The sequence below is a fragment of the Hyalella azteca genome, unplaced genomic scaffold (genome assembly GCF_000764305.2).
Source record: "Hyalella azteca isolate HAZT.00-mixed unplaced genomic scaffold, Hazt_2.0.2 contig11722, whole genome shotgun sequence".
Classification (NCBI taxonomy): Eukaryota; Metazoa; Arthropoda; class Malacostraca; order Amphipoda; family Hyalellidae; genus Hyalella; species Hyalella azteca.
In genome coordinates, this window is record NW_025941708.1 from 1,485 (window position 1) to 20,810 (window position 19,326).

At 35.6% G+C, this 19,326-nt stretch overlaps 1 protein-coding gene across 3 annotated transcripts in view; it reads left to right on the forward strand.

The window, feature by feature from the left end:
* Positions 1-1,311: 1,311 nt before the first annotated feature.
* The window catches only part of LOC108672404 (TWiK family of potassium channels protein 18), a 28,429-nt gene continuing 10,414 nt past the window's right edge, over positions 1,312-19,326 (forward strand). For 2 of the 3 annotated variants that reach the window (XM_018160049.1, XM_018160050.1), the window contains exons 1-4: positions 1,312-1,491; positions 14,182-14,581; positions 16,501-16,627; positions 16,938-16,991. In XM_018160049.1, the coding sequence (XP_018015538.1) occupies positions 14,190-14,581; positions 16,501-16,627; positions 16,938-16,991 (573 nt within the window). In that variant the 5' untranslated portion in view covers positions 1,312-1,491; positions 14,182-14,189. The remainder of the gene's footprint in view (positions 1,492-14,181; positions 14,582-16,500; positions 16,628-16,937; positions 16,992-19,326) is intronic. The other variant, XM_018160051.1, reaches the window with a different exon arrangement.

The following is a 19,326-nucleotide window of genomic DNA, read 5'->3' on the forward strand; positions in this document are numbered from 1 at the left end:
ATAATTTTTTATGTGTTACTTTAATTCATTTTTTACTTCTACGATTTTACAGATCATAGAGTAATTTGAGTTTTATTAACACATTAAATATATTGTTCCTGTTAAACTCCAACGGTTATAATTTTATATGGTATAATTTTTTATGTGTTACTTTAATTCATTTTTTACTTCTACGATTTTACAGATCATAGAGTAATTTGAGTTTTAGTATTTTTAGCGCATTTTCTCATTTATGGAAAAAATGCACTATTGCGCTCGCCATGTCCGTCTGTCTGTCTATCTGTCCGTCCGTGAAATCAAGTTTTCGTCGACGAGAAAATGCGCTCTCTGTCACTCACTGCAGTGAGTACTGAGTTATATTTTTTTAATATCTCGGAAAGATTTAAATCACAATAACAAAATTGATCGTGAAATTTTCCGATAATTCTAGCAAAACTTGGAAACTTGCCGAAGATACTATACTATACTAACTCCCAAATCATATTTCAATTTCATAAGTTCTATTATTTTATTTCAATTTTAACATTTTATCATCATTTTAGTAATCATTATAAAATATCTCCGGCCTATATTTGTTTCGCATCTGTTGATCGCTGGGAAGAAACACGAGTAGTGTCTATGAAAATTCGTTATGCGTTCTAGAATAGTATCCATATCATACCCACAAAGACTTTAGTATGTAATATTTTGTTTCATGAAATTTATCATTTAAATTAATTTTCTGACATACTAGTGAGGTCAAAAACAGCTGTGGATTCTATTTGCCGTTTTCTAGTATACAATATTAGTTAAGAAGAACAACATTAAACTGCAAATTTTAGGGTGAAACAGCAAGACTTGCTTCTCTCTAATGCCAATATAATATAAGAAAGATCCATGCTGTAGTGACTTAAAGTATAAATTTAAAATAACAAGAACAGATGACATCACTTTTACTTGACGTAAGCGAAACCCAACATCTCCGCCATCCAATTTCTAAACTTCGGCATGACATTCAGAGAAAAGATTCAACTCATGCGTTGAGCGAATTCAGTCGACAAAATACGGAGAAGTTGTATTCTACTAATTGACTTTTCTAGAGGAATATAAGCAAGTCACGAACGTCAGTTATTTAACAGCAACGGAAAATTTCACGACGCAGCATCACTGGTGGCTGCGAGGAGCGGGGGCGAGAGGAGACGTGGGGGCAATAGTCATTTGTTTTCTTCATGACGGACAACTAAGAAATTTCCTGACTCTGTTTTAATGCGAGCTTAGCACTTGCTGGGCACAGAAATTTGGCACAGACCCCACTAGGGCTTAGAACTCTGAGGAGTCACCAGTCGGATTTTCTGATTCGTAGCGATAGCAGCGCTTGAGAGCAAGTCCCATATAATCTGTGCTTCTGTTCTAAGATACTCCTTTTATTTCATTAACTGCGGTATAGCCCGTTTAATTTGTGATTTTTTGGGTTGATAAAAGTGCTTTACCTGAAGACAACGGTTACTTGAGGTAGGAATTGAATTACTCTTTGAAGCCATTGAGCATTAATATGAAATGCGGTTTAAAATAAATAAATTTCTATATTAATTTGATAAAACTATATTATGATGTTTTTATTTTTTGATTAATCTATTAGCATGGCCTTACAAGACACTTTTTGCTGCGCATTGAAAGACTATCTGTTACGTATTCTGAATGTTTAAATGTCGTGAAGTAACTTAATAACTGTAACTGCAGAATTGTTTCGAGTACCTCATTTCTGCTGCTTAGATTTGTGACAATAGCCAAAACTAACAGAAACAAATATTAACCGGTATATTTTGGGTTAGGTAACCATGAGTTATCGACAGAAAAAATCAACTCAAGCTTGAAGGTATCCCTGCGACCTACATCCGCATCGGTATCCCCGGTGATACACATTTCGATGCAGACACTAGTTGCGCCGAGTATATAATTTTTATCTTCAGTCCAAATTTAAATCTTTGATACCAACAACCAAAGCTGGGCAGAGTTACTTTGAAATGTAGCGGCCGCTACCGCTACATGCTCTAAATGTAGCGGACGCTACCGCTACCGCTACAATTGCTTAAATGAAGCGCCGCTACATGTAGCGCGCTACTGCCCACCTCTGCCAACAACTGCATGTGTGCTCTTGACAATGCTTACGCTAAGCTGCTTGAAGATTCAATCGAAATGAATGGTCGGTGATCACGGAGTGCGTCATAAGACAAGTTCTAGAAATCATTTGAGAACAAAATTAATGCTCGGTGATGAGAGACGTGACTTATTAGGCCTCTGGCGCTCGACCGCTGCGACGGCGATTGATGTCAATGATCTGGTTAAGGCGCTCGTATGTAGCACACAAATGCAAGCGGAAGTCGTCATTTTTTGTGATGTTTGGCTTCCAAACTTACGACAATTTTAATTCTGGGGAAAATTTTCCTGCTTAATTCAGTCGCTATGTACAAGTATTTTAATGCGTTATTTGTTCATGAGTTACTCGTGCACATATATTCATTCACAACGGTCGAGCTTAAATTCCCCGAAAATAACTTTAGAAGCTACGTAACTATTATCATTTCATTGGGATTATGAAAACCATGCAAAGGTATACATTTTTTTTAAATGAATACAATGATAAGAATTACATAATTATAGTCTAAATTTTGGCGCGAATTGCTCACGTCATTGGCAAATTCGAAGCTAAAATCAAAATCCAGTCTAGAATGAATTGAAAATACAATGTACATTGTACATTTAAACAATTGAATACAATGTAAATTGTACATTTAAACTTGTGAGTCACATTTCCTAAATGCTCCTCGTGGATGAGTCACGTATAGTTCACAAAAATGTCCATTTACAAGGAAACATTTCTCTCACGATGCGCTTAACACAAGGGGATTACTGACACTGACCAGCGACTAATCATTCCTCGAAATGCAGTTTTGCTTCGTTTGATCACCGCTATTTTTATTTTAAAATCAAAAAGATTTTACCCGTGACAAACACCGAACGTTATTCAAGGTAATTGAAGATCAACTAAAGCTTGTAGCTTTAAACATAATAAATATATCAATTTCCATACAAAATAACTATCAATAATTTATTTTATAAGTATTTACACACTGATGCAGTAAATAATTTCGAACAGAGCATTTCGAATCGATCTCTGAATCCAATACCTACACCGCGGTGGAATTTTGCACAAAAATACATGAAGTTTGTAATCGAAATTCTGTTTATACTAACTCACCCCTAACATTGATCAAGGCTTGAATTTCGCTATAAGATGGCGAGCGAGCTGGAATTTATGAAGCCAATTCGCGAATGAAAATAACTCCAGGAGTCTAATTTGTAATTCACTATTCTAAGTCGCTTGTTTTACATTTCAATATCATCCTTCTTTTTATTAACACTGCTTCTGTTGTCAACTGAATGCAGCGATCCAGAAACGCTTCCGTCGTTAGTGGCGTGTTCTCAAGAGTCGATGTCGTGGACAAGTTCTCGATAATAACATGCGAACAATACACTTGTTTATATTGATAATTTATTTCCTGATGAATGCGTGTGTCATTTGTATTGTTATGCATTCATTGAAAAACGTAGTGAGAAGACAGGTCTGACGTCCTCTTCGATATAATTTGAAATTTCCACACGACAGATTTTTCCTTCCGTCACTAGAAATTTGGTTGATGCTTGAAACTAAAAAAAAAGTAAAAAAGACTATCCGTTTAATATCGTCACCGCCGGCGTTCATGCTAGAAAAACCAACACATAATATGATAACAGTGAAGATATAATTACTTGGTAAAAACTTAACCTACTATAGGGAAAAGATTTTTAAATGAATAAACTTTGTACATTGAATAATTACGGGCCCTTGATTATGGGACTCATAATTTATCCCTTATCGGCCAGTATAAACTTGAGATGACCGTTCTTGTTAATTTTTTTATCGGAAATGTCAAACCTAAAGCTCAATTTATTTGTTTGTGGCCTTATTCTTCCAGCTGAGGCAGCAGGAAATCAATTCCTGAAGGATTTGTGATTTATTTATGACTTATTCAAAATCTATCTTCGGACAATCCGCACTCAATCATCGCTTATTGATGGTCAAGCGTCAAGATCAGAAATTCCCTCGATGCTAGCAGATCATTCGTGACCAGACCGACTATATTATATTGACAGGTGCATAAAATTTGCAAGAATTCAAGCTTTACGGTTTTTTTTCTGTTGTATCTGAGGTTTCAATACCTGCATCAGTCATGTCGCTCGAGTTTTAAATATTCCAACGATGTCTGCAGCAGCGATACAGGCGACGCACGAACAGCGTTCAAGTCTAATCCAAACCACGTGACGACGACGTCTGTTTCCCAGCATCTTTTTTGATGCCCATTACGCCTCTCACAAATATAGAAGAGCGCGCCACCACTGCAGTGAACAATACAATAATAGACTCAGGGCGCCCTGCTAACAGCTCTTAGTTGGACTGCTCAACAAAGAATCACATACATATGACATTGTCCAAGAAAAATATGTGAGTCCCTGCAAGTAAGACCACCTAATATCCAAAGGAGAGACCACCTACTGATGACATCTTCAAAGAACTATGGAAGGATTAGATATATTAAGAGTTCCGAAAGCTAGTAGGCGTTGCAATATGCTACACCCAATGATGGTAAAAAAAAAATATTTTTCTCCAAGTAACTATAAATATTCAGAATACCTGAGAGTAGAGCTATCAGACCGAGTTGATATGCGGGCGCAGAGCATCGCAAGACCACCTACGGTTTAAACGATAAAGAAATGCTATGCATAATATAAAATGGTGGGATGTAAAACGGAATGTTTATAGATACTATAACGCTCTTCAACATTTTTCATGCGGTCTTTCAAAAAAAAGCTACGACGAACGAAATGGAATGAATTTTAGGAATTTGTAGCTGAAGATACATTGTAATTAAAAATATTTGTGAGAACTGAAACGCATTATATAGCTAAGAAAATTTTTTATCATACTCGCTCTGTGACTGGCCTAGGGTGAGGCATCTGCAGATTGACTCCATTGTTCTTGCAAGCTGATTGACGTTCGTAGAGTTTAACGTTAGCCAATGCAAGTAAACGTCGTTAATTGGACGGTGTTTACTTATAAAAATGAAGATTAGTAGTGAGTGCTATCAGCATTTAACACGTTGACTCCTAAGTGGTACATCTGCGTACCACGAAGCGTATTTCTCCAGGACGTATTGGTACCTAATTTTCAAAATAGTACCAAAAAATGAAATAATAATAAAAGATGAAGCAATCGCAGTCAACGTGTTAAACATGCCTCTTCTTTCACTCTCGTCACAACAACACCGAATTCATTTCATTTTTTAGAATTAAGCAAGAATATCCATTGACACTATTTGATTTTTTCTAATCGAGATTATAGCTCTGCCATTTTTTTAATTTGAAATTTCATTTGAACATTGTCTTTTCAATTCATTTCCCATAGATCCCTTTTAAATTCTTCTACGTTTCAAGACCAAACGCTCGTAATTATTGATGGAGATATCTCCTCCTTCGAGAACATTATTCTCACAATATTTTACTGACGAAATTCAAAAACTTTTGTAGTTCTTTGCTGACTGTCCTGCGGCCTTTGCTCTTTGGAATGAGGTCTTATCATCTGGCGGCTGACCAGACATCCAATAAAAACTTTCCCTGACTTTCTAGCTGCTTTGAAGTCAAATAAAGTCAGCTGATGGCCAGACCAGGATAAATTAGAACCTATCGTTGCTTCTTTGCTGTTCTCTTTGAAGTAGCTTACAGGAAAATTTTCCCACTCAGCCTGGTCATTAACCTAATTCTAGAGTCTAATTTGAGTAGGTGTTTTAGAGCGTAAATTACAAGCGACAACTCTTGACGCTTTATGGCTCTCGCGAAATTTATATACACCTTTGTTTTCTTTTTTAGAGAGAATGAATAAGAAATTTTATTGACAAATTTAAATAATTTTCATTGCTAAAATAGTAATTAAAACATAATTTTTTCATTTCTGAAATGTAAAAGGCAAATAAGTTATTTTTTAGATTTATTGTTTTAATTTGCATAATTTTCAAGGTTACTAAGCAAAAAGTGCATGAGGATTTGCTTCATAAAGAGAAACGTACTCCAAATCCTCCGAGCTTAGTCTAAAAGCTTACAAGCAATTGTAAGCTTATTTGTTTTGTTGGAGGTTGTTTTGGTGCGCAACGGAACAATCTTCAAAGTTAATATGAACCATTGGCATCGTGCCATAAGATTATCGATCAACATTTTGCGAATTACGTTACAGTCTATGAGGATGTTGCTATCATTTATTGCTCGGCATAGGTACACTTGGCATGGGTGTGCAGTAAATTGCCTCTGAATGCCTGAGTGAAGTACACTTTGCGGCTTAAAATAAGACTTTAAAAATACATCTAGTATTCAGTCTCATTTTCAAACATAGATGAATGGAGGCCATGTATAAGCTAGTCGGCGCCGTTTTAAATAAATATGTAAGAAGTGAATAGGTAAATGTTTCTGGTATCTATTTCAATAAACGCAACGCGAAAATTTGCTTGAATGATGCTTGCCATCAATTTGAGTCTGAAGTCCAAAGTCATATTGTTTTATTTGATCATTTCTACTACAATTCATCCCTTGAACGTCATAAAAGACCCGGAGTTAACTTGAAACAATATTTAATTTCGCTTAAATAAAAATGCAATGCCGTTTTTACAACGATAGTAACCACACAAATGATTCTTTTTAGCTCGTACTAACATTCTTTACTGATGTTAATATTGAAATGCTATTGTCGCAGTTTGAATTGAAATTGTTTCTTTATATATCTGCTCAATACGGAGTGTATTAAAATAAAACAAATGTGAATAGTTTTTTTTCTAATTAGCTCACTGCAGGAGATTGATAACATGATTTTTTTCGCGTCAGGAATACTCACCAGTTAATTGGCTGAGGGGAGATAAACGATCAAGACGCCATACTAAAAGACTGTTCCAGTTTCCTGGATGGATTCCTATGCCATAACCAGCATAAAATTTCTTAGATCATACGCTCTATGTTTGTTAATTTCTGCTTTCTCTCTCGTAAAGCTCCAAGAGTTCACCACTGAATTTCAACCTAGATTTTTCCCTCACCTAAATATCAGGTAGCGAACTGCTTCGAGAGAGCGTAAAAACATTGATAGGGCGATAAAAGAAATGAATTTAAACGTCAACATGGATGAAAGAACCGCGTGTCCGAGGCCCAGATCTCGCACAACAAATGCGCTATATTGGTCAAGCTCACGCCGAGGCGTACAACGATCAGATAACACACTTGAGGAGAAGAAAGTAATATTAGCAAAGCAATAATATATGAAACGAATAGAAGTAGAAGAAATTAAAATAAATGTAGAAAGAAAGACGACACCAGCACGACGCTTGACACAGTGAACCACAAAGTAGTGTTGCAGCGATTCGCCCCACAAGGCCTCTAAATATACTCACTCTCCTCTTACGCGCTAAAAAAATTGCACCGCGACAGAGTTGATGGCACTGATGGGTTGGCGCTGCATGCTCCGTACTTAATTACTCTCTTTATTCATTGTTCTGAGTGACAGTGAAAGTTTGTTTCGTAATGTCGATGCGATGCCCAACAAACAAATGAAAGTTATTCGAGAATCTTTCGGGATCGGTGATGCTAACCTAGAAAAGTTTCTATTTCGTATGGATTTAGAGCGTCTTATTCTTAGCTAAGATTTATTCAATTGATCTAGGCCAGCCACTAGTAATGTAATATTCAACCAATCGTAATTCTGGGGATAATATTGCAATTTCTTCTGATTAAACTGAGATGAAGAGGCAGTAAAATAGTTAGTTGATATGTTACTGTTCGAAGTGTAAGAATTTTAAATTTATTTCAAAATAATCTCGGATAATTGCGGTTACCTTTTCCCTTGAGGCTTTACATCAATTTTAATGCCATTATAACGATAAAAACATTTAAACAAAAAATTGAATAAATTTTTTTTTTTCAATAAAAAATTGCAAACGGCCTAATGTACTTTCTAAGTTTTCGATTCATTTCATTTCCCTGATACATTTATACTATAATAATGCGAAGCTTTTCTCTATTAGCCTAGGTGTTACGGTGAATTAGAAACATTGCAACGTTCATAAATGAGTTGGAGTGATAAGTTATTAATGTAGTAATATATAATTTAATTTCCAAAGCAATTGATCGTTGACGGTCGCGACCAAGAGGCGTTATAGTGCACTTCAGGGCCGGGCTTCAGCCTGCAGGGACATCTGTGTGCCGGCGTTCCGTTGTGTCGAACAAATGATGTGTTTAATTCAGAATATTGAATTAGGCTGTTGTCCCACGACATCCAAACGCTTCACTTTTGTATTATCCCTTGCGAAACTCCTTGCAATATAAAAATTAATTTATCATGCGTTGGTTTGAAACATCACTATAATTTTTCAATAATTATTCAAACTATTTAAAAATATTCTGTTGCAACTTGAACATTTTTTCATATTTAATTGATTATTCATTTCATTTATCTTAATTTATTTCATATTCATTCATACGTTCGATGCGCACTATCATTTGCGCTAGTTTTTCCTCTTCACCAATTCATATTTCTTCACAACACTGAAATTTTTCTCTTTACACTTCTCTTTAACTTCACTTCTTCTTGTTTGTTTGTCTGCCACAAATATTATAATTAATATTTAACACACTTCTACCTCTCCAATCGATCTGAAATTTTAAACGCTTGCGTTAAAGTTGGAGACAGCGCATTAATCAATTGACTGAATAAATAATTTTAAAATTAAATAAATTTAATATTAAAGAAAACCAGAAAAAATAATTTTGTCTGCTACAAATTTCATAATAGATATTTAACACACTTCTACCCATGGTTGAATCAACCATGCTTCTACCAGCCCAATCGATCTGAAATTTTGCACACTTGCGTAAAGGTCTGAGACAATGCATGAATCAATTGACAAAATAAAATAATTTTGAAACTTAATTTTTTCTATATATTAAAAAAATTTAAAATTAATTTTTTTACTAGTCGTAAATAAAATTATAAATTCATTGTTCATGTGTAACATCGCAGGCAATGGATTCTTTAGAAGTGTTGTCTTTAAAAAGTAATTTTCAAACGCATATTTTTATTTGATATCTTTAAGTAGACGATTTTATTTAATTCTCTAGGAATGCACTATAAACTTCAATCTAAGTATTGAACTTCTGTACAAATGGAAACGAAAAAGGCCAACGTAAACGACGTAATTTAATTGAATACTTGAAAGAAGTGCATTCACAGCGACGAATGCAATGTCGTAAACGCTGAAGTAGAACACANAATCCACTGACACTTTTCGATTTTAATGCCAGGAAAGGAATGCGTTCTGTAGGATCATATATGATAATTTTTATTCAAGTAATGATGACACATTCGTTTTATTCACTAATGTGCAGTAAAAATTGCTAAAGCTACATGTGCTTTTTATGATTAAATCAGACTATTTTCCTACAAAAACCTACGATGCGTGAATACCAGTAGGCAAACCTGCCTCCTGAATTTGTTTACATTTGTTTTTGTTTTTCGCGTTGATGTTTTATAGCAGATTGTCTCTCAGTTCACATATAAGTCCCATAGCTCGATCCTCTAACATCAAATTCTATCAATATTAAATTCCCAATTTTGGGTAATTTGAATACTGGTATACGTCCCGATCAGGTCATAATGTGATCGGTGTTGCATGAGCTTAGAATGATCCAACGGTCAGGTTAATTTTTATTTCGGGGCCACTATTTTGTATTGGTCAAACGATAAATCAATTAAATTGGTATATTTGTCATTGCATGTGTGAAACAATTAAATTAATAATGAAAATATTTAATTCATTTTCAGAGAATGAAATAAATAGAACATCATTTTAAGGTATTATTTTACATTCAACTTGAGTGATTCTTATGTCAATCTTTATTGTGAAGTGAGTGATTATCATCATTATTGTTGTTATTTATTTAAAATGAATACACCTATAGTGGACCTACATTTGAATTAAATTTTTATATTTAGTCTAATTGGTTCTATAGTATCGAATTTTCTAAGTTCATAAAATATTATATCAATTATTGAGCCCCAAAACATAAAAAATTCGAAAACTGTACGAATGCAATCTCTTTGCATTTAACAAATGTATTTTAAAGCCGCTAACTCACAGAAAAATTGAACGCTTTTTCTCACTGACGCGCAACTCTTGGAACTTGAAAAATCAACGAATGTTTGAATAATCCGTAAAGTCTCACATATTTAATTGATTATTCATTTCATTTATCTTAATTTATTTCATATTCATTCATACGTTCGATGCGCACTATCATTTGCGCTAGTTTTTCCTCTTCACCAATTCATATTTCTTCACAACACTGAAATTTTTCTCTTTACACTTCTCTTTAACTTCACTTCTTCTTGTTTGTTTGTCTGCCACAAATATTATAATTAATATTTAACACACTTCTACCACTCCAATCGATCTGAAATTTTAAACGCTTGCGTTAAAGTTGGAGACAGCGCATTAATCAATTGACTGAATAAATAATTTTAAAATTAAATAAATTTAATATTAAAGAAAACCAGAAAAAATAATTTTGTCTGCTACAAATTTCATAATAGATATTTAACACACTTCTACCCATGGTTGAATCAACCATGCTTCTACCAGCCCAATCGATCTGAAATTTTGCACACTTGCGTAAAGGTCTGAGACAATGCATGAATCAATTGACAAAATAAAATAATTTTGAAACTTAATTTTTTCTATATATTAAAAAAATTTAAAATTAATTTTTTTACTAGTCGTAAATAAAATTATAAATTCATTGTTCATGTGTAACATCGCAGGCAATGGATTCTTTAGAAGTGTTGTCTTTAAAAAGTAATTTTCAAACGCATATTTTTATTTGATATCTTTGAGTAAAGGATTTTTTTTTTCAACTCTTTAAGAATGTACTGTAAACTTTAATCTAAGTATTGAACTTCTGTACAAATGGAAACGAAAAAGGCCAACGTAAACGACGTAATTTAATTGAATACTTGAAAGAAGTGCATTCACAGCGACGAATGCAATGTCGTAAACGCTGAAGTAGAACACACTGCACGAAAAATTTTAAATATTTTTATGAGTATAGGAATTGAGTGTTGAACATAAATAACAATAGAAATTAAAAATAAAAAGTCACTGTTTGAAAGCCAAGTTGCATGTTTTGGTGGATGGACGAATTCTAATCTGACAAGTGCAGACAAGAAGTTCTAGATTAAACCTACAATTGATTCAAGTGAAAACGCAGTCTATTTCAGTACCTACGATGAGGAAATCAGAACGATAAAATTACAAACTTTGTCTTATTTGTCTCTTTGAAAATAACCATAGAAACGAGCTCCTGTGAGAACAATTAGAATGTACAATGTGAGAACAATGTAGAAGGAAAACAGTTAAAGTTGTGTCCGCTCGGTAGCAAGGTTAATTCATGCAATTTTGCACGTTAAAGCCGGCATTAGCCTAGCAGTTGAAGAACAAATGTTCCTCTGAGCAGAAAACAAACGGGGTCCAACATGTGGCTTGTGATAGTAAACAGTAAATTTATCTGAGTGGATGCAACAGGCGTCCACATGCAATTCAATGAACTAAAGAAAAAAAAACATCTCTGAAATAAACCAAAATAAGCGACAGAAAAACAAGTTTTATCACAAGAGTCAAAATAGTTCAGGCTCACTCAAACACAAGGTTAATGCAATTCTCCGATTGAGCTAAGGATCTTCGATCTCGCCTGCTAACAAAAGAAAAGCATAAAGCGTATGTACAAAATTGTAGTGAACAGATAATAAATTCTAGCGTATGGCGAGTCAGTTTTTATTTAGTGGCCTGGTCAGTAGCAAATTCTTCGGTACTAAACATTTACTATTAGACATTTATATATGATAAAAAGGAAAACAGCAGATGGAAGAAAAGAATTTGCGATAGAATTTACCAGTCTCGAACCAGAAAACACCATTAGCATTCTAATGACTTACAAATTTGATTTAATATATAGTCAAAAGTGGAGGTTTAAAAAGAAAAGTTTTGAACAGAGACTTAAAGTTGGTTTCAATTATATATTAACGTCTTGTATTGTGGGACAAATGTTGTCGAACTTAAATTTTAGAATAACTTCTTGGGCGTTTTAGAGCAGATAAAATTTTGCTGACACTCATTTGTTCATTCCCTGAAGACGCCTCACATTGACGGCTATTCAATGCCTATAAAGCGGATTTTGGTTCTCAATATTCTTTACGATTAAACGCGGCTGCATAAAAATGTTGCTTACGTTAATTGTCTGTTCTGACAGATTTAACTGTCTAGGGAGCAAATTTGTTCGTAAATAAAGTAGGCTGTGATGGCCTAACTCTTGGCAAATTACAATTAAGTTTTACAAATCAGTATGTTCCCTGCAAAAAATACTTGTTGACTTTCATTTTGAGCCAACTAAATTGCCTGTATAAGCTCAATTAAAGAAACATTAAACTTTTCTGAAAATTAGTTGTATAAATTGCCAGGTTTGTGATTCAATTTTTAATATGTACACGAAAGAGCGCATTTAACCCTACAAACCTCATATATCCTAACACAATTTCATTCAAGCCGTTTCTAGTTAAAATTTCTTCACGCAGGAACATCCACTAGATTTGAGTTTTTATTCAAGCTTCCGTGATTGATTCTTCTCCGACGTTCCTATTACAAATTATTATATCATTCTCATACCCATGTTGATGCATCATTATTATACAGCACACGTAATCTCCATGTTACTCGTCTTCACACGGGCTAAAATTTGTCTAACGCAGTCGACGTTGCGACGATCCGAGATATTTTTCAGCAGTACAGACGATTATAGAGCGCATACATCCGCCTGCATCCCGCTTGAGCTGAAGGAAACGCGCGCAGTCGTCGCCCTGCCGCAGTGGCCGATGCATTGATCCTTCGTCGTTGTGTTTGTTGGTGTCGCACCGGTGACTTTTATCGAAAATTAATCCACTGACACCTTCCGGTTTTAACGCCGTGGAAAGAATGCGTTCAACAGGATCATAAATGATAATTTTTATTGAAGTAATGATGTCACAATTGTGTTATTCACTAATGTGCAGTAAAACATGCTAAGCTATATGTGCTTTTTATAATTAAATCTGAGTATTTTTCTACAAAAACCTACGATACTTGAAAACTAGAAGGCAAACCTTGCTCCTGAATTTGTTTACATTTGTTTTTGTTTTTCACGTTGATGTTCTATAGCAGATTGTCTCTCGGTTCATGTATAATTTCCATAGCTCGATAATTTAACTCCAAAGTCTATCAATATTAAATTCCCATTTTTGGGTAATTTGAATATTGAAAACATCTCTGAAAGAATTTACAACGAAATTACAACGCACCACTTATGTGGAAATTACCTACCACTACTCTACGCTCGCACCACTTATGTGGAAATTACCTACCACTGCTCTACGCCCACGCCACTTANTTTCAGATTTTGAGATAGAGTTGTCCACTTCTGCTTCGAGAATTGACTGCTTATCAATTCATTCATTTTTCTACGCATTTCCGTTATGAATTCCGTTTAAACATTGGTCCTGTGTGCAAATTTCTCTTGAACGTGCTATAATACAACGTTCTCACCTCTCCCTTGCGATACCATTCCAAAACTTCATTGAAGTTTTCGTGTAAATTTCAAAAATTATAGCCGCTCTACTTCATTATTTTTCTACCGGAATTCCTGCCGAAGAGTGTCCTTCACTTATTCGGTGGACGCTCAGGAGATATTTCGATCCTTGTATCCCAGCCTGGAAAAGTTCCAGCAGCATTCCGACCCGTTGCCCGAGCCACAATGAATGAGCAATTCTCAGCCTGCTCATGAGTTGTAGGCTTCTTTTAATAGGAATTTTAGGACAAAGAATTTGAAACAAAACTTAACAGGAGAGTAAAAATAATTGAGCAGCGAATTAAAGAACATTTCGTAAGTAGTCTCATTCATGACAGGTTTCTACGATGCCAATGCATCAAATAAAACATATTTACTCCTCATTTGTCCACGGAAAACTAACCTAGTTTCATTTTCTATGAACAGGATCAGTGATGAGCGCCCAAGACTCGCCATACTCTCACTCTGGTCGCAGTGACTCCCCACTCCTGATAGGACCAGCTCCCCCCAAAAGACGTCGGTCTCCAACGTCTTCTGTTTCCCCAACACATGGCGATTCCCCATCACGACAATTTCCCACTTCCCCAACCCACAGCGACTCCCCATCGCGACAATTTCCCACTTCCCCAACCCACAGCGACTCCCCAAGCACACATTCTCCCCAAATGGAGATCCCACGAACTGAACTCATCCCCGCCACACCCCAGACAGATTTTGGGGATACACTCAGCTTTCCAAGCTCCCCCACATCGGCCGCCGCTCCTACCAGTCCCCTTCCCACTTACCTCAGTCCTACGGATGCAGGATCCCAAGGAAGCTCCAGACGGTGAGTTCCATTTCTATGCATCTAAAATAGCATATCTTTGCCGAATTAAAAGCGTTCAAAACTAACTATTACGCCTATGCAATCTATATATCAATCGCATTTCAAAATGACTCCTACTCATCACGATTAATTTTAGATTTACTAAAACCTGTTTCAGTTTCCGATAGACAATTTTGCTGCACTTAAATCATTGTTTGTCAAATATTTAAACTTTTAAAAGTTCTCGAATTTAAGAAGTTTAAATTCTTAATTAAGTTGGAGAACTTAGACTCGCTGTTGCTCTCAAGCCAAGCCGTTACGGTGAGAGGTGGCGCTCGTAGAACTGTTTGGTTTACGTAAACATGTGTGCGAGGAACAGCATCGTGATAGAGTTTCAGTCGGCTAGAAGTTTTGTTTACAAATGACACAGGGCTGGCTATTTACGTCGTCTGGCTCGTATATTATCCTGTGCATGAGCTGAGTTCTCCATGAGGCAGCAGTCATCCAACTTGTTGCTGTATATCTAAAATGCTGGTGATTCTGAAAAAGAATTTTTTTCCTAATTATGCAAGAGTTTGAAACATCCTCCGTGTACAAGTAACATTAGAAAACAGAGTTCTTTTCGAAAATCTAGTACGCGTTTGCATCTAAAATTATTCATTCGCATTGACAAATATATTAGTTTGAAGAATCTAAGAAGATATTAATTGAACCATGTTCTTATATCCGATGATAAATTTGTTATGAGAAGAAGTTAAACGTCGTTTGCAAGTGAAACACATCATGCAAGTTCCAAAGTTTTCTGTTTGAGTGTGCAAAATATCTATGACTATTCTTAGTACTCGGTTCCTTTGCAAATAAAATATAATCGAGAAAAACATCCTTGAATGAAATTTATTTATGTTTCAAACGCGCCTCTCATGTTTGGAATAACAAACCTGAGAGGATCAATTTCTGGCTACACCTACATAGCACAACAAGCAATTAAATGAGACATTTGAGATGCGTTCAAAGATAAACGAAGATAGAGCGATGTCAATAAAAATCGTTAGAAAAATTCATGTTTGTTCGGAACTGAAAAGAAACAGTTTGTTTGAAGAATTTTTCATGGAATTTCATTGGTTAAGAGTAATTGCATGGAGTCTCCATTGTATTGATTATACTCGTGCAACGGTTCTCGTATAACTTCCAAGACGTTTCTTGTCAAAGGTTATCGAATCTCTGAGCATTGATGAGCTTTAATTGTTGCAATGTATACGTAATTGATCGACTCGCCTAATATTAACATAAACCATATTCGCATATTCTTGTTCAAATGGCCTCTTTATTCGTATTACAGTTCTGGCTGTATGAGTTGATTGTCAGAGCAATATTAAACAGCACAATTATATCAACATGGGACGATTAATATTCATGATCATATTCATTTGTCTATCCCGTTTGTGATAACAGATGCCCGCAGCCTCATTAACTTTAAAATGCTCGAAAGTTAATTATATCGCCCAATCCTCATCGAAACCACTAAGCTACGTCATATTTAAGTCTTTGATCATATTTAAAAATCTCTCTTCTCGTTCAAAATAATTCTTTTAATTTTTTAATTATACCTAATTTAATTTCTATGTTTGCACTGAAAAGGATCAGCTTATGCACCTCAATTAAAAAAAAGAAACCATTAATTGCATGTATAATAATGATTTTAATTGTCATTCTAACTTATACTGGTATATCAATTACAACATAAATTGCTTCATTCGCGAGATTGAAGAATTGTTCAATTCATTCTTAACAGGCCAGCAAAAAAATTTGCTACGAAATTTCTCATTTACTGTACATGTTTAGATATTATTTTGCAATATTCGTCGCTATTGGACGAAGTGCATGGCTAATATCGAATATTATGAATTTATAGTAACATTTTTAACTTTCTTTGTCGTCAGGAGTTCACTGTCAGCAGACATAGACTCGAGACGAGAGTCTCTAAATAAGATGGCTTCTGGTGTCGTCAAGGACCTCAGGAAAGGCGTCAAGAACGTGTCCGACAACACAAAGAAAGCTGGCCACAGAGTAAGTATATTTCGTCTAATTATGTTCAGCCGCGCTGGCACCAAACATATGTCACTCAACTAACCGTCAGAGACAGCCATTTGAATGACAGCGAAAGATTTGTTGCCAAATGTTTAAAACTTCTACAAAAGATTGCAGGAAATAGAATGTTGGTGTTGGCTAAATTAGTATGAACAATAGTATCTCCTAACCTCAAAGATTTCTGGACGCATGAAACCACTCGTACTCAATCGCGCATGTATCGTAATAATCTAATCATAATTTTCAGCACAAAACTCATTCACGATAGTAAACATTCCTGATACTCTAGGTGGTGGATCAGAGCAAGCAGCTCACTAAAGATGTCGAAGCCACCACACGCAAGGTAAACCTTACTTGTTCATTTGCGCTTCGTAGAAGTTGACCCTGGAGATAAAAATCCAGTTTTAGTTCGCATTTTTTTTGCCAGCAATGTTTCTGTCACCATTCGACCTTCAAATAAACAGAAATATAAATATTTCAACGGCTTTTCCAAACAGTATTTACTGTACTGGGCGCTTATTCACAGTGAGTGTGAAAAAATCTGTAACGTCAAACTGTTCGCAACGCTAACTCTACAAATTAAATGGTGGCAGAACAGGCAACGTAGGCTTAGAACTTTTGAACTGAATTTCTATTTATTTGCAGATCTGCTTAAGTATCTAGAGACTTATTTACATATATTTTATTACTTTAATAAGAGCAAGTTCAAAGACAATGACCATATTTTCGGTCTCTAGACTCCATCTTCAGCTCATATGCGACTACATTGCGAAAAAAGCGAAAAAAAACAATGCAAAATAAACTTTTTGTCGTTCAGTGTCTCACTTGAGCAACTGTCATTCCGTTTTTTTTTACAAACCCCAATGCTTTCTGACGATTGCTTCAAGATGCGGAACGTACATGCATGTAGAGTTTCTAATATTCTGGCGCGTATATCTTCAAGTAATACTACAATTTTGAGACCTAAAATGTCCATATAATTAGAAATAAGACGGCGAATGATCCGTAACTGATGATGGTGCCCTCCAGATGCCGGTCCTACTTCTGGCAGACCTGGCAGTTCATAATTTTGTCGTATCTCAAATATATCCCATAGAATGATTTTAAACCTAAAATTACAAGTGATTGCTTATGAATTTTACGGAAAATAATTTTCAAGTTTTTCTTTGAATCATGACACTGAAGAGAATTTTAAGACACATGAAAAGAACCTCCCCACGGCAGCTGTACAGTGCACAGTGCAGCACTAGTGACGCATCTTAAGACAGAACCAATCAAACTTTATTGTGGTTCTTCCTACATCTTAGGAAGAACCACATCTTAAGAATCTTAAACGCATTACTCATAATCAGAGTTTCGACTTATTTTGTTTTCGTTTATGTATAGACTGGAAGCGAATGTTGTTACTGATTCCATGAGACATCCGTTTCCTATATTAATTATGTGTACATTGAAGGACTCGGATAATTTCATACATTGATTCAATCATCATAGCGTTTTAAAATAAGGTAGTTTCATGTCAACAGCAAGCAGTTCATGGATTGAAATTCATTAGGATGATGCATTAACTTACAAAGCATTAACTGTAACATTAACCCTCGCACTTGAATGGTCAGAATCATCACACAATTTTATGGAAATTGAAGCTAGAATGCACTAAATCAAACGTGAATCGTAATGAAAAAAAATATGGCTAAAATTTCTATCGGAAATTCCGCTCTAATAAATCGTTTAGAAGTCGTAATCATTCTACAAATAACATAAAACGGAATTAGCAACGCAATTTATTCTATTACCTTCTGTTATTTCTGAAGCAATTACCTCTTGCTTTAATTATTTCAAGTCTTATTTTAATTATTTCAAGTCTTAATTTAATTGTTTCAAGTCTTATTCGGTCGTCGCTCTTATTTATTCTTGTTCGTGAATTTTAATTGTTTAAACAACATGTACATGTATGTAGCATGCTGAGAAAAAATTCCCGGTGTCCAATAATTTTTGTCTCTTATCTTTATTTTTATGTCAATGAACTTTGGTTCCAAACACTGGAGTAAAATTAGTTTAAAACGGTTAAATAGCGCTAGAATCCCCTTACTAGTCAACCTAGTCGACGTGCAAAACCACCTTCAGCTCTTTGTCACTATATACTGTATATGGCATGTTTTTTGTCACTAACAAGCTTTTTGTCTCTAGGCAAGCTTTTGTCACTAGGCGCGCTCTTTGTCACTAGGCGCGCTCTTCGTCAATAGGCAAGCTTTTTGTCTCTAGGCGCGCTCTTCGTCAATAGGCAAGCTTTTGTCACTAGGCGCGCTCTCTGCCACTAGGCGCGATCTTTGTCACTAGGCGCGATCTTTGTCACTAGGCGTGCTCTTTCTCACTAGGTGCACTCTTTGTCGCTAGGCGCGCTCTCTGTCACTAGGCGCGATCTTTGTCAGTAGGCGCGCTCTTTGTCACTAGGCGCACTCTTTCTCACTAGGCGCGCTCTTTGTCACTAGGCGTGCTCTTTGTCACTAGGCGCGCTCTTTGTCACTAGGCGCGCTCTTTGTCACTAGGCGCGCTCTTTGTCACTAGGCGCGATCTTTGTCACTAGGCGCGCTCTTTGTCACTAGACAGGCTCGTCATGTTAGCGGCAAATTCCAATAGAAGCCCTCATTCGATCAGTGTCAATGAGCGAGTAATTG